The sequence below is a fragment of the Trichechus manatus genome, unplaced genomic scaffold (genome assembly GCF_000243295.1).
Source record: "Trichechus manatus latirostris isolate Lorelei unplaced genomic scaffold, TriManLat1.0 scaffold00172, whole genome shotgun sequence".
Classification (NCBI taxonomy): domain Eukaryota; kingdom Metazoa; phylum Chordata; class Mammalia; order Sirenia; family Trichechidae; genus Trichechus; species Trichechus manatus.
The window spans coordinates 3,853,609-3,868,589 of NW_004444108.1; the positions used below are offsets into that span (position 1 = coordinate 3,853,609).

The following is a 14,981-nucleotide window of genomic DNA, read 5'->3' on the forward strand; positions in this document are numbered from 1 at the left end:
CCATTGTCATAGGGCAACATTTGTAGTAACTGTTAAATGAGAAACTATTTTGTTCTGTAAGCCTTCATCTTAAGTGAGAATAACAGCACAGTTGGAACAGCATAGTCAATGTCACTGAACTGTGCATGTAGAAATTTTTGAAATGGTGTATCTTTGGCTATGTGTATTTTCACCAAAAAAAGGTTGAGAATTTAGAGGGTTGATATGTTGTGGGGTTGTTAACCAATGTCATTAAACCACACGTGTACTACTGTTTCATGAGAAACTATTTGTTCTGTAAGCCTTCACCTGAAGTACAATAAAAAATAGAAAATAAAAAAAGACAACCATTTTAGAACTCTGGAAATTAACTAGTGGCATATAATTTGAGGAACACTTATTCAAAAAAACAACTGAAACTCAGTTCAGAACAGTGGGATTGTGTGGCATTTTAGCCTGGGGATGCTCCCATTCCCTGTCTCCCTCCCCTAGCTCTGCCAGTATAATAGATCTACCAGGGCAAGGAAAGGTTTAAAAACCAGAAGCTTCTCTGACAGAGGGAGCTGAGTTTATTTGGAGCAGAAAGGAGAGTCAAAAAAATCCATACCCTGGCACTGTCAGAAACACTAGCAATTGCAGTGGCAAAAAAAAATTGAGAAAGCCAACATCATAGCTAGCCTGAGGTTGTGATCCTGTTTATGGCAATGAACAGAAACAGCAGAATAGTAAGAAACTTAACAGAAAGATACAGAAGTAAAACAGCCATAGCAGGCCTTGATAAGTGCCCACATATCCCTGATAGTCTGAAAGGCTGAGCACATATGCAAGGCTGCACACACACTCAGAAGAGATGGAAGAGGTCTTTGGCTCTACAGACATCCCTGGAAGAATGCGAGACCTTGCACAAGGGCAGAGGAATACACAAGATGGTCTGGCAGAATGAAAAATATGGAGTAGACTTGGAAACTGCCCAAAATTTGATTTGTGTTCCCCAGTGTACACACAGATCCACTGGCAAAGAGTAGAAAACTTACTGGCTCAAGGTGTTTGAACACAACCTCTGACCAATCATCGGTTGACCTCTAAGCTGTGTTGACCCAGGGCAACACCGAAGATGTGAAGCATAAAATTAAACACAATAATTTTTTAAAAAGAAACGTGTGTCAACATACTGAGGGAGAGACAGACTCCTCAGACTTAGTAAAGATAAGTCAGTGAACAAATAAAACAAAAGGGAAAAAAACAGTAACAACAACCCTAAGAGTGGAGAAATCAAAATCTAGATTGCTACAAATTATTAACTATCCACTTTTCTACAAAAAAAAAAAGGACTATGCAAAGAAACAGGAGAGCAAGAAAGTGTGACCCATACTCAGGAAGAAAAGCAATCATTAGAAACTGTCTCTGAGGTGGCTGGGAGTCTAAACTTAACACACAAAGATTACACAGCAGCTATGAAAAATACTTCAAAGAGCTAAAGGAAACTATGTTTAAAGAAATAAAAGAAAGTATAGCAACAAAGATTCATCAAATGGAAATTATTAATAAAATGATAGGAACTACGAAAAAGAATCAGATAAAAATTCTGGAGTTGAATACTACAATAACTGAGATGAGAAATTCACTTCATAAGCTCGAGAGATTTGAGGTCACAGATGAAAGAATCAGCAAATTTGAAGACTGAGATCAATAGAAATTGTCCAATATGAAGAACACAAAGAAAAATAAAAAATGGAGAAAAATGAACAGAGCCTATGAGACCTGTGAGATGCCATCAAGCACACCAACATATGCATAATGGAAGTCCTAGAAAAGAGAAAAAGGAGCAGTAAAAAATATTTTTAAAAATGGCCCAAAACTTTCCATATTTGATAAGAAAACATTAGTCTACACTTACAAAAATCTCAAAAAATTCCAAGTAGGATAAACACAAAGAGATTCATTCCTAGACACATCATGGTCAAACTGGTGAAAGCTAAAAACAAATTAAAAATCTTGAAAGCAGCAAGAGAAAAACAACTCATCACATATAAGAGAACCTCAATAACAATAACAGCTGACTTTTCATGAGAAATAATGGACACCAAAAGGCAGTGGGATGACATCGTTAAAGTGCTGAAACAAAAATTTAACCAAAAATTCTACATCCAACAAAACTATCCTTCAAAAATAAAGGTAAAATAAAGACATGTCTGGATAAATAAACATTAGAGAATTCCTTGTTAGTAGACCTGCCTTACAACAAATGTCAAAGGAAGGCCTTCAGGCTGAAAAGAGATGACAAAAATAAAAGTACCAGAAAAGGTAAACATAAAAAACAGTATAAAAATATTTTTCTCTTTTCTCAGCTGATTTAAAGAAAACTGTATAGAACAATTACCGTAAAACTTTGTTATTGGTCTTATAACACATAAAGATATAAAGTAGATGACAGCAATAACACAAGGCACAGGTGAAGTAGTAGAGCTATGCTGGAACAAAGTTTCTATACCTCACCAAAATGAAGTTAGTATTAATCTGAGGTATACTGTGATAGAAATAGATGAGATACAGAAAACACATAATAAAATGTCAAATAAATCCAACCGTGTCAGTAATTACATTAAGTATAATTAGAGTAAAGCTTCTAATCAAAAAGCAGAGATCACCAGACTTCATTTAAAAAAAAAAACAAATCCAACTATATTCTATTTACAAGAGACTTCAGATTCTTAAAACACACATAGGTGAAAGTAAATGGAAGAAAACAAGACATACAAGACAAACAGTAATCAAAACAGAGCTTAAATGGGCTTAAAGATTAAAAAATAATACTGGAGACGAGGAAAATTTCAAAATGGTAAACAGGTCAATTCATCAGGAAGATATAACAATTAAAAAAGTATACACACCTGACAACAGAGCCCAACAATACATGAAGCAAAAACTGACAGAATCAAAGCCAGAAGTAGACAATTCAACAGTAATAGTTGGAGATTTCAACACCCTATTGTCAATAATTCATAAAACAACCAGACAAAAATCAGTAAGGATATACAGGATCTGAGCAACACTAACAACTAACTTAACCTAACTGATTTTTCTACAACACTTCATTCAGCAACAGGAGTATACACATTTCCATGTGAAACATCTTCTACAATAGATGATGCTGGTCCCAAAAATAAGCCTCAATAAATTTAAAAGCATTGAAATCATACAAAATATGTTCTCCAACTCCAACAGAATTAACAACGGAAAGAAATGGGGAAAATATTCAAATATTGTGTTAGACAACACTTTTAAATCCCATTCCATGGGTCAAAAAAGAAATCATCTGCTGGGGATTTGATGGGCATTGTCTTAAACCCGTAGAACAATTTGGGAAGAACAGACATCTTAATACTATTGAGTCTTCCAATTCAAGAACACAGTATACCTATTTACTACGTTATCTGTCAGTCCTTTGTTAGATAGACAACTTGTAAATATTTTCTCCCATTCTGAGCTTGTCTTTTTATTTTAACAGTTTCTTTTGAAAAGAAAAAGGTTTTAATTATGGTTGGTCTGGAGAGTAAAATACGCATCCATAACTTTTCACTTCTACTTAGAGTTAATACACCATCTCACATAAAATGTAGAAACCTTGCAAAATATAACCCAACCAACTAACCCCGCTGCCATCAAGTTGATTCTGACTCCTAGTGACCCTACAGGACAGAGTAGAATGGCCCCATACGGTTTCCAAGGAGCGCCTGCTGGATTCGAACTGCCGACCTTTTGGTTAGCAGCCATAGCTCTTAACCACTGTACCACCAGGGTTTCCTGCAATCATATAGGAAGTCCATTTAGTCCCTTGTCATTCTTTATGCTGTAGGTGTCACACACGTGTGTATATTATAAACTCCATAAGAAAATGTTACAATTTATATTTTAAACAATCATATTAAATACATTAAGAGAAATAAAATGGTCTGTTTACCTTGATATTCGCCATTTCTAACATTCAGCATTCAAATTTATTACCAGATTTATCAAAACTACTTGAACAAAGACTACCAAAGCATACCATTTGGCCCCACCTGTCATGAACACATAAGTTACACATAAAAATTGCCCCTGATCTTTTCTCTTTAGCTTAAGACAGTTAAAGCAGTACCAGTTGGCACCAATGTAGTTGTAAACAAAACATAAACTCAGGCACTGGAATTGGTTTATAAGGCAAATTGGTTACAAGACAATAGAGAATATAGTCATACTGATTTTTTAGATTGCAAACTGAAATAAAAACATTAAATATTAAAAAATTTGTTCAGAATTCTCAGCTCAAAGTATGAAAATAGTTTTTCAATAATGAATAAAAATTTTAGGGCATATTTTCAATTCATTTTTAAAGTGCCTGAATCTATGTGCCTTAGAAGTAAACACAGAATAGTAATTAAGGCATAACTGTATTTCTGAAATAACAAATGAAAAAGCATCTGTCTCTTTCCCTTAAGGAAAATCTGTCTCTTTTCCCTTTAGAGAAAAGAGTGATACAGAAATATCTGGAAAGTTATAAGACCTGTAAGAAGAAAATTAAACTGACTTGCAGAAAACTTCAAACATTCATTCAACAAACATTTACTGAGCCCCACTATATGCCAGACACTGTGTTAATAACTAGTGATTTAGACTGATTTTAAGACACAATCATGCATGGAAGATAAAAAATATATTATTATTATGAGGAGGGAGCCAAGAATGTTTTCTGGAGGAGATGCCCTATGAACTTAGTTTTGTTGGAGCAAAGAGAGAAAAGGAAAGGAAGATCTTAGTTGGAAATAACATGAACAAAAACAATCCTAAAAATGCCACCGTCCATTTGGGGAATTACAAAAAAAGTGTGGACAATTGGTTAGACTAGAACTACCACAAGGACATCAGTATAGGGATTATTTTGATACTCTATTAAGAAAGCTTATTATCTTGAAGGAATTGGGGAGCCACTGAAGGATTTTTAGTAGAGCGGAACATGGCTGAGCTACCATCTATCCCCAACCCTATCTTGCTTGCCTGCCTCTACTACAGAAGCTAGGAAAGGTAAAAGCTCATATCCCAAGTCTCGCTTGCAGTGAGGATGGCCATGTGACACAGTTCTGGCCAGTAAAGTGGAAGTGGAAATCTAACTGAAAAAATTTCTGGCAAAGATTTTGATTTCCTGATAAATATCCATGGCTGGGAGTCCCTGGGTGACACAAACGGTTAGGCAACCAAAAGGTTGGCAGTTTGAATCCACCCAGAGGCACCTTGGAAGAAAGGCCTGGCAATCTTTTTTCCAAAAGGTCACAACCATTGAAAATCCCATGGAGCACAGTTCTACTCTGAAACACATGGGGTCGCCATGAGTCAGAACTGACTCGATGGCAACCGGTATCCATGGCTGGTTATGCCCCTTCCTCTCCCTCCTTCCTTGAACTTGGGCATGATGTCTGGAACTATGTCAGTCATCCTGCAACCATGAGACAAAGATCAAAATTATCCAGAAATAACACTGGACAGCTGCTCCAGCAAAGTCTGCAGCCATCTCCAAATCACTTGTTATGACAGACTATAAACCTCTGTTAATAAGTCATTTTAAGTTAGGTTTTCTGTTATTTGAATGTCTCTTTGATTGACAATAGTTTTAAGAAAAAAATTTTTATTTCTGAATGACCCTTGTTAAATTGGTGTGGATGGATTTGGGAGAGACAAGAATGAAGGCAGGGCGACTTGTCTGGAGGTTTTTATAGGGTCTGAACTAAGGTAACTGCAGTGGGGACAGTGAGGAAGGCAGACACCAGAGATATTTAAAAGGAAGGATAATTAGGAAAGGATGGATGAGAAATGGGTTTGGAATACCTTCTAGATTTCTAGTTTGAGCACTTTGGGGAAGGAGGAGCTAGTGCCCTTCTCCAAAATAGGAGCAGATGTGGTGAGGGGTTGAGGAGTCCAGTTTTAGATACATTCAGCGTGAGATGCCTGTGGGACATCCATGTGAAAATGAGGAAAAAGCAGTTGACTCTCCGGATCTGGAGGTCAAAAGCAAGGTCTAGGTTTGAGATTCAGATATCAGAGTAATCATTACATAAGGCTAAACTGAAACAGTATGTCGAATGATATCCCACAAGCAAAGTCTGAACACAGTGAGCAAAAATGTGGCCCAGCAAACCCATACAGAAAGTAGATTAGCGGGTGCCAGAGGCTGGTGGATGGGAATGGGAGGGGTATGGGAAGTAAATGCTAACGGGTATGGGGTTTCTTCTGGGGGTGATGAAAATGTTCTAAAATTAAACGGTGGTGATGGCTGTACAACCTTGTGAATATACTAAAAACCACTGAATTGTATGCTTTAAATACATGAATTAAATCTGAATTTTATCTCAATAATGCTGTTTATAATAAAGAGGTGAAGTACAGTTCCCTGGGAAGATCAACATGTAAGCAGGAAAACAAGTCATAATGAGGAAAAAGAGGAAGAATTAAGAGACTGTTGTCTAAAAGACAAGGATGGAAGTTTTAAGAAGGAATCAGTGGCCAACAGTGTCAAATACATAGGTCAATTAAGATAAGGATTGATGTGTATGATTTAGCAATTTGGGAGTCACTGGTGAACTACTTGTGAGTGATGTTAAGTAGTAGTGGCAGATGATCGAAAAAAGAGGAAGATCCTCGATGAGATAAACACAGTGGCTGCAACAACGGGCTCAAACATAGCAACAACTGTGAGGATGGCACAGGACCAGGCAGTGTGTTTCGTTCTGTTGTACACAGGGTCACTATGAGTCAGAACCAACTTGATGGCACCTAACAACAGTTTAAAAGCAGATATACATATTTCAAATACTTTTAAAAACTGTAATATATTTCATAGCTGAAAAAAATGGCCATGCACTAATGAAGCACCGAAAATGTTCTTATATTTCGTGTTAAGATCTGAAATGCCCACACTGAACACATGAGCAGGTTGTCACTGATCCCTGGATAGATGGTGTCTGCAGTCAGAATATAACCCAATGATGATTTAGCACTGGAGCACAAAAACATGGTACCAGCAAAAGCTCAGATTCAGAGAATGAACAGAAAGGCCCCCAGTCAAGTCTGCTTGAGCGGCCACAACTCTTCATTCTTCCCAAGTAAAAGAAGAATGACGGGGCTGTTTTGTTATAGTTACTGGAAAAGAAATCAAAAGGTGATTTTTTGCTTCCCTTGAGAGGGCTCATAGCAGGTGCCCTCCTAAAGTGTTTAAAGGAAATAATGTTATATCACAGCCTTCTGCCAACTATCAAGTAGAATATAAAAATTATTTTCACTGTAGTTGGCACCTACTTATATTTCTAGCTCAAAATTCCTTTCTGCAAACTCAAGAAACCTACACTCTAATAGTAATGGTACACTCTGAGATCTGAAAACAGGCTGTGTGCTTTCTTGAATCTTTGCCTATTCTTACGTTGTTCTGCCAGGGTTCGTTTTCAATTCCCTCTTGGTCTACCCAGGTACTACCCAACCCTCATGCATCAGCATAAATATTACCTCCTCTAGGGAGGCTTCTCTGATCACCCCAGCTAGAAGCTATCACTTCATCAGAACTATTTCAACGATTCACTTTCCTTACATAATTTGTTACTTGGTAAACCAATTGCTATTGACTCTATTCCAATTCACAGCAACCCAATCAGACAGAGTAGACGGAAGTGCCCAATAGAGTTTCCAAGTCTGTAAATCTTTACTGAAGCAGACTGCCACATCTTTCTCCCAAAGAGTGGCTGGCGGGTTCAAACCACTGACCTTTCAGTTAACAGCCAAAAATTTATCCACTGCGCCACCAGGGCCCTTGCTGTTCCTCAGAATTTATTCTAATCATATTTTTATCTTTAGCTGCTTTACATTTCTAGAAGGCAGGAACTATGTCTTACATGATACCTTCTTAGCATGATGCTTTGCATGTAGTAAAAACATAGCCTGTTACTTCTTAAGGAGCTTTAGAGATAATTTTTACGTTACCAGTAAGAACATCAAGGCTTAGAGACACTGAGATTTGACCAGGGTCACACAGTTAGTTTATAGGAGAGTTGGAACCCAGAGCCAGAGTTCTTCTACTTCTTTCATTAATACTCATTATTAACCTGGTTCTATTTTGCAATTCAAACCTCAAAGAGAATTTTACTCTTGAGCCTTAAGTACAGACAAGGATTCAAACTTCTCTGGAAAAGATTTTGTTTCAGCTTTAAATTAGACTGCACGTAATTGGCTTAAAAAAACAAGCCAAACCCATTGCTGCCGAGTTAATTCTGACTCATAGTGACCCTATACGGCAGAGGAGAACTGCCCCACAGGGTTTCCAAGCTATAAATCTTTACTGAAGCAGACTACAACATCTTTCTCCTGTGGAGTGGCTGATGGGTTCATACCACTGACCTTTTGGTTAGCAGCTGAGCGCTTAACCACTGTGCAACCAAGGCTCCTTGTAACTGGCTTGTTGTTGTGTTGTTAGGTGCCATCAAGTCGGTTCTGACTCACAGCAACTCTAAGTGCAAGAGAAAGAAACACACTGCCCGTCCTGTGTCATCCTCACAATCGTTGTTATGCTTGAGCCCATTGTTGCAGCCACTCTGTCAATCCATCTCGTCAAGGGTCTTCCTCTTTTTCACTGACCCTCTACTTCCCCAAGCATGATGTCCTTCTCCAGGGACTGGTCCCTCCTGATAACATGTCCAAAGTATGTGAGACAAAGTCTCACCATCCTTGCTTCTAAGGAGCATTCTGGTTGTACTTCTTCCAAGAAGTGTAACTGGCTTATATGCATGGAAAAAAAGGGTTGTTTTTGTGTTTCCCCTCTCCTTTTTTTTTTTTTTCCTTCTGCTTTCAGCATTCTGTTTTACTGCCATGGAGCTAAAGTAATGGTCAATTACATGATAGTGGTGAGTCTGGTGTAACAAGCTCTGTGACTAGAAATGAATCTGTCTTCTTCACATATGTACTGACTGTACACTTGTGCACTGTTGCCTTGGATGCTCTCATCATATCTGTGATTCATAGTGGGAAGCAGCACAGCAGTTGAGTTACCATAATGGGAAAAATGAGTAGCTATAAAATTTCAGCACTGATACTGGGAGTGTCTTAGAAGTAATTGTCATGGGCAGTGGCTATATCTCAGATCCCTAGTGTCTAACAAAGCACCTCATACAAAAAAAGAAAGTGTTGTTTATTTTGAAAATAATTGGGTAAAGCTAAATGAACACTGGATCATGCATACAGTCACAACTTAAGACTGACTTAATTTGTATAAATTAATTCAGACCTAGGCTTTAGCTCTAGGTAAAGAATTTATTTCTAAACATAATCTAATTGTAAAGGATAACTAAATAACAAACTATCATTTTCTCTGATCCACTAATCTGAGTAAGTCTTAAAGAAAGATGCAAATGCAAATTTAATGAGAAGCCGTGAAATGTGGTTATTTTCCTGATTGTCCTCCAGAGTTTGGTACAAGGACACTGTGGGAACATGATGAGGCCAAAAGCATATGTGGATCATGTCTTCATTTAGGATAACTGGAGTAACCACTAGAAAAAGCTAAAGGAGTTGACTATTTGGCTTTGTCAGAAATGTCTGCTATAAGCCCACTCAACTTCAATTCTCTCTTTCATTGAGAATTTTGGCCATATTATTCTCTGGGCTCTGACTGACACAGTTAAACACCACAGGGCAGATAAATGTAGCCAGGGAATTCTCCTCTTACTCAGTCCTTATCTTGTTTAGTGATCCTTAGTGAACTGCTTAACTTAACTCTTTTGGTTCCTTTACCTGAAAAGGGAAGTGAAGACATTTACTCAAATCTGAATAGACTTAAAACACACACTGCTCACTCCTAGCATCAAACAAGGCCTCCCTTCTTCTACTGAGCTGATGAATAGGAATCACTTACCACTGTTCACTCTGGGTATTCTCAATGGGTATTATAATTGTCTTCATTTTACTGAAGTACTCCCGAGACTCTTTCTTATCATCTAATGGTACCTCAATTACCCCTATCACATCTTGAAATTTCCTTAAAATCAGGATTGCTACTATCTGATTTTCACCATAGGAATCTAGGGTAACAGTTTATCACTGTTTATAACCACAGCATAAAACATTATAAATGCTCAGGAAAAGTGCACTTCTCAGAATGAACACTTGGTTTCCACACAGTGTCCTACATAGATGTGAAATAAGTTGGTTTCATGAGCTGTTTAAGACCAAAAAATAAAAATACTCAACTGTTTCTGCCAAGTTCTTTATATGCATACACAAAACACATATTTCTATCTATCAAGTTGAGCCTTTTTATCTGTCAGTGAAATGAGGTTACAGTTCAGGCCTTGCTGGATGAAGTAATAATGTCACATTCTCATATGCTATTGTTTAAATCTAGAAGACTATTAAGAAGCCAGTAAAAATAAAATTTGCAAGGATATGAAAATAAAAAGGGATGGTAGTGATTATGGTTTCCTAAACATCTTATAAACAGCTATATTATTTATTCCTAGCTTCAAGGGAAGAAACTGAAGTGAAGAAATATGTACATTACACACTTAGTGAAGAAAAAAAGCTGGAGCTCCTCAGACGAGAGACAATGCTTTCTTCCCTGCTGAAGAACATCCTCAAAACAAACTGGGTCCTGATGCCATGGTTTTACCTACCCTCTAGAGAAGTATTTCTCTTACTACTTGGGAAAGAACCCACTGAAATTTTCTGTCCAACTGAACTCCTTCCTGGATGTGTGGGCAGGAGAAACATTAACCTCTGACAGGCAAAGCAGCAAAGTACTGATGGAACTTCTTCATCTGTACAAGGCCTTTCTCAAAGCTCTTTCACATTTCAAAGTGAGTCAGCAGATCCTAGACACACTTTCCTCATTTGACCACTACAGAAATTCTGAGAGTGAACTGTCTACTTACTTCAATTGAAATAAGGAACAAAAAGCACAAACTTCTTAGTTCAATATGATTATGACTCATCAGAAAATCAAAACATTTTGCAGCAGCTGCTACTAAGGAGCAACAACAATATCCATTATGGTTGTACTCAAACTCTAAATAGTATGCTAAAATCCAAACAAATTCCAAGGTATTTCTTGAGGAGAAAATAGTGTAGAAAATGATATTTTGATAAAAAGGGAGAAGAAAAAAATCCCTCATTTGTCCTTAAGGGAAAACATTTTATTTATGGTAAATGCAAAACAGTAATGAAATATGACATTCTCAGGTAACAACAGAGTCTCAGGATTTTCACTTATAAAATAACATTCTTCGAGTTGTTTATCTACAAGAACTTGGTACAAAAGAAAACAGGTATCCTACCAACAAGTTAACCTAATATCGCATTCAATTTTCCCATTAAATAAAGCCTTCTAATCAAATCCAATTGGTTACATTCGCGGCTTGTATTTTTTTCTTACTAACCCCAGGGCAATTTTTAAAAGCCTGGAATGATAAAATAACAGTTGAGATTGAGCAAAATGTTGAATTCCAAGCATCTTCCTGAGAATGTGCACTTTTCTTTTCTCCCCAACACTGAGTTCTATTTAACCACTTACAGGAATCAGCAACTTAAAGTACTATTCACCCAAGTTTTTCATTCATTTAACAAACAGTTATTAAGAACTGACTGTATGCTAGGTACTGGGCCAGGCATGGACATACAGCAATAAACAAGGGAGACATGGTCCCTGCCCTCAAGGAGCTCACAGCCCATGCCAACCAGGCAAACCTCAAGTACACATACAGATGTTAAAGTGTTCCACGAATCTCAGGAAATGAGTTAAGGCATAAAAGAACTGCCCCAGCTTTCCTAACCAACATGCAAGCTAAGGACAAATATTTAAACGGAGAGATAACTACACAAGACAGCCTGTCTTATTCTTCCCGTTTGTGCTTTAGCCTAAATGCCTGAAGGCTAGTTATAAAAATCCGTAACAGGTTCTACCATTTATGTGTGTAGAACTGGTGATCTCGTTTAAGATAAAAATCATTTAAGTTTTGATGTTGATAACTTGACAATTACTTACATTTTGTCACACCTTACTGGGTTGTTCTACTGAACTACTCATATTCAGAAACTTACTTCACAACAGAGACAATTTATGTGTTTTGAATTAATTAATTTAATAAAGACTTAAAACATTTGCAAACAGGTCATTCATTCTGCACATTTATAAATTCAATTTTACAAAATACAATGATACCTACTATGAAGTAAGTGGGCTTTTATTTTTAACCTAATTATTTGTAATCTCCCCAACAACACTGCAAGGTACTACTAGTTCTATTTTCCAGATAAGGAAACAGGTGCAAAGAACTTAAGTGAGTTTCACAGCACTTCATACCTAGTTACTGTAAAGCCAGGGATAACCAAAAACCAAACCCACAGCTGTGGAGTCAATTCCTACTCATAGCGACACTATAGCGCAGGGTGGAACTGCCCTATAGTTGTTTCCAAGGCTGTAATCTTTATGGAAGCAGACTGCCACATCTTTCTCCCTCCAAACGGCTGGTGGGTTCAAACCACCGACCTTTTGGTTAATAGCCGAACACTTAACCACTGTGTCACCAGGGCTCCTTAAGTCAAGAATAGAGCCTCTAATTGTCGGCTTCTAATTGTCTGACTAGTTAATTTATATTCTCAAGAATCCTACACTAAACACAAAGTTCTCATCCTCCAGGGCTATATACAACAGAATTACTTACTGTGCAACACCATAATGATGTTATAATAATTCAGTTAAGGCTTTTAAGCAACCAGAGTCCAATAAAACATCTAGGATTTAATAAAACATCACATTAACTAGTGAGATGAAATGTGAAATAACTTCTCAGGTAAATGGAGGGTGTGAAACTATGAAGTCTTTTCTAACATGAGTAAACTGCATCAAACATCAGCACCAGCAACCTCCAAGCCTGGCTGTGTGAAATTTTCCCAAAAGAGGGGAGAAATATCTCACAGTCAGAAGCGGATGATCTGGAAACTCAAAAAAAAAAAAAGCTGGATCCTGGAGAACTTGCGGGGTTTTTTTTGTTTTGTTTTGTCTTCAGTGGAGTTGATCCTACGAAAGACCCACCTAATGACTGTACCCAGGTCACCTGCTCACGGAAGGATAGTCGACGTTTTGAGAGAAGACCTGCACAAGCATTTAAGCGCACCCATCAAGAAAAGCCCAGTCATCACCACTATTACCGCAAAAAAAAATCAGAAGCCTACAATAAAACAGGGAGAACTTTGAGTGAATAGAAATGTAAATTTGCAACATCGGAAAATGGAATGCATATGGATCAAATTGCTCTGCAGTTACCTCCTAAAAGCTCTTCTGTGTTGTTCATCCAAGTGAACAATCCCAGTCAATTTACAGCACCCAGCAAGCTTTCACTGGCAATTTACAGACTGTAAACTAAAACGACAACCACCCGCCTAACTTTCCTAAGATCGGCAGCACTCTTAGGAGCTGCCTTTCCCCTTCTTGTACAGCGTCTCCACTATACGAGAAATCTGCTAAAACTGTTCACTGAGAACTTAGGTTGTGCTGGAATCGCCTGCAAAGAAATCACGGCAATTTCGGCTCGGGGAGAGCATGCTCGCCATTCACTGCCCTGCTAGTTTCTTAACACGAATGGGACTAACATTTGGTACTCAGGAAAGAGAACTTCTTCTGACCTTGACTGTGCGCGCTAAATAAATTACCTCAGAACGAAAGTGGTGAGATCTCATAACAGCATCTGGGGAGAAAAGAGAAAAACGGGACTTCATTTAACTCTTTGTCCTTCACCTGCTGAGTTACTAATGACTTTTACCAAAGACTGAGGGACAAGGGTCGGGCACATTCTAGACGCCTCGAATTCAGAAAAGGACATCCTACGGTGAGGGTCACTGGGCCATCAATCTCCAGGCTATTTCTCGGTGAGAGAAGTTTCCGAGAAAGTTCTGGGGGAGCTGGGGAGACCCAAACTCTCTGTGTCTTACTTTCTTACCCCTAGGTTCTAGCGATGGATGGGTGAAGGACAAACAACAGCAGCCCCGGAGTCCACTCGAATTACCCTCAGGGCTTTAGCAAAACGGACGCTAAAAATTTTTGTCCTTTCCTTCCCTTCCAGTTTTCTGCATCGCCGTGGTTATCCAAATCCGAGAGATTGGGGGGGGGGGGGCTAAGAGTGGGGTGAAACAAATAAACGTACTCAGCTTGGGGAGTGGGCAATGATGGGGGTAGGAGAGGCAATCGAGAAAAGAGTGAGCCGTGCCTCACTCTCCAAATAGGCTTAAATGTTCCTCCTAGCGCGAGGGAACCGGTCGCGGCGTCTTACCTCGGCTCCTTGAACGGCCCGAAAAGACCGATTTCATCGGATGCCTCCCTTTCTGGAGCCTGCGGTGCCAGCAGCAGAAGAAGACGATGGTGGCGATAGTGCCCAGCAGAAGCAACAAGAGGAAGAGGGCACATTGGATGCTGTAGGGTCTCAGCAAGACGAGGAAAGCCGCGGCGATCATGGTGCAGGCAAGGCGGGGGCGGCTCAGCGGCGGGGCTAGAGGGCGGCTGCACAGGCACCCGCGCGGGGCGCACGATGGGCGACGGGCACGGGCGAGCGCGGCTCAGCGCGTCATGCCCGGCGCTCGCGGCCCTGCGCCCAACCCAGTGGCTGCGCACCCCGCGCTAGCCGCGCTACGCGAGTGATCCAGGGCTGCGGGGAGCGCTTGCCATGACTCAGCAGACGATGACGAGTCAGGGACTCGGCGCCGGGGAGCCTCTCCCTTCCCTCCCCAGTAGCCCCCGCCCCCGTCTGTGCGCAGCCCCCGGGCGCAGCCCCGCCGGGGACGCGGCGAGTAGGGAGGAGCAGCGCCGCCGCCGCGGTCTCCCAGGCCCGGCGCATAGTCTCGTGGCCTCCGCGAGCTTCAGCATCCCCTAAGCCGGGCAGTCGTGGGTCGGGGTGGGGGCGCGGCGCCCAGGCTGCAGACGCTGCAGCCCGCAGGAGGCGGGA

At 39.7% G+C, this 14,981-nt stretch overlaps 1 protein-coding gene across 1 annotated transcript in view; it reads right to left on the reverse strand.

Moving 5' to 3' along the window:
- Positions 1–14,493, reverse strand: part of DST (dystonin) — a 515,142-nt gene extending 500,649 nt beyond the window's left edge. The window contains exons 1-2 of the mRNA XM_012558529.2: positions 14,313–14,493; positions 13,696–13,730 (exon numbers count right to left, since the gene is read on the reverse strand). Of these exons, the coding sequence (XP_012413983.1) occupies positions 13,696–13,730; positions 14,313–14,493 (216 nt within the window). The remainder of the gene's footprint in view (positions 1–13,695; positions 13,731–14,312) is intronic.
- Between the last annotated feature and the right edge of the window lie 488 nt (positions 14,494–14,981).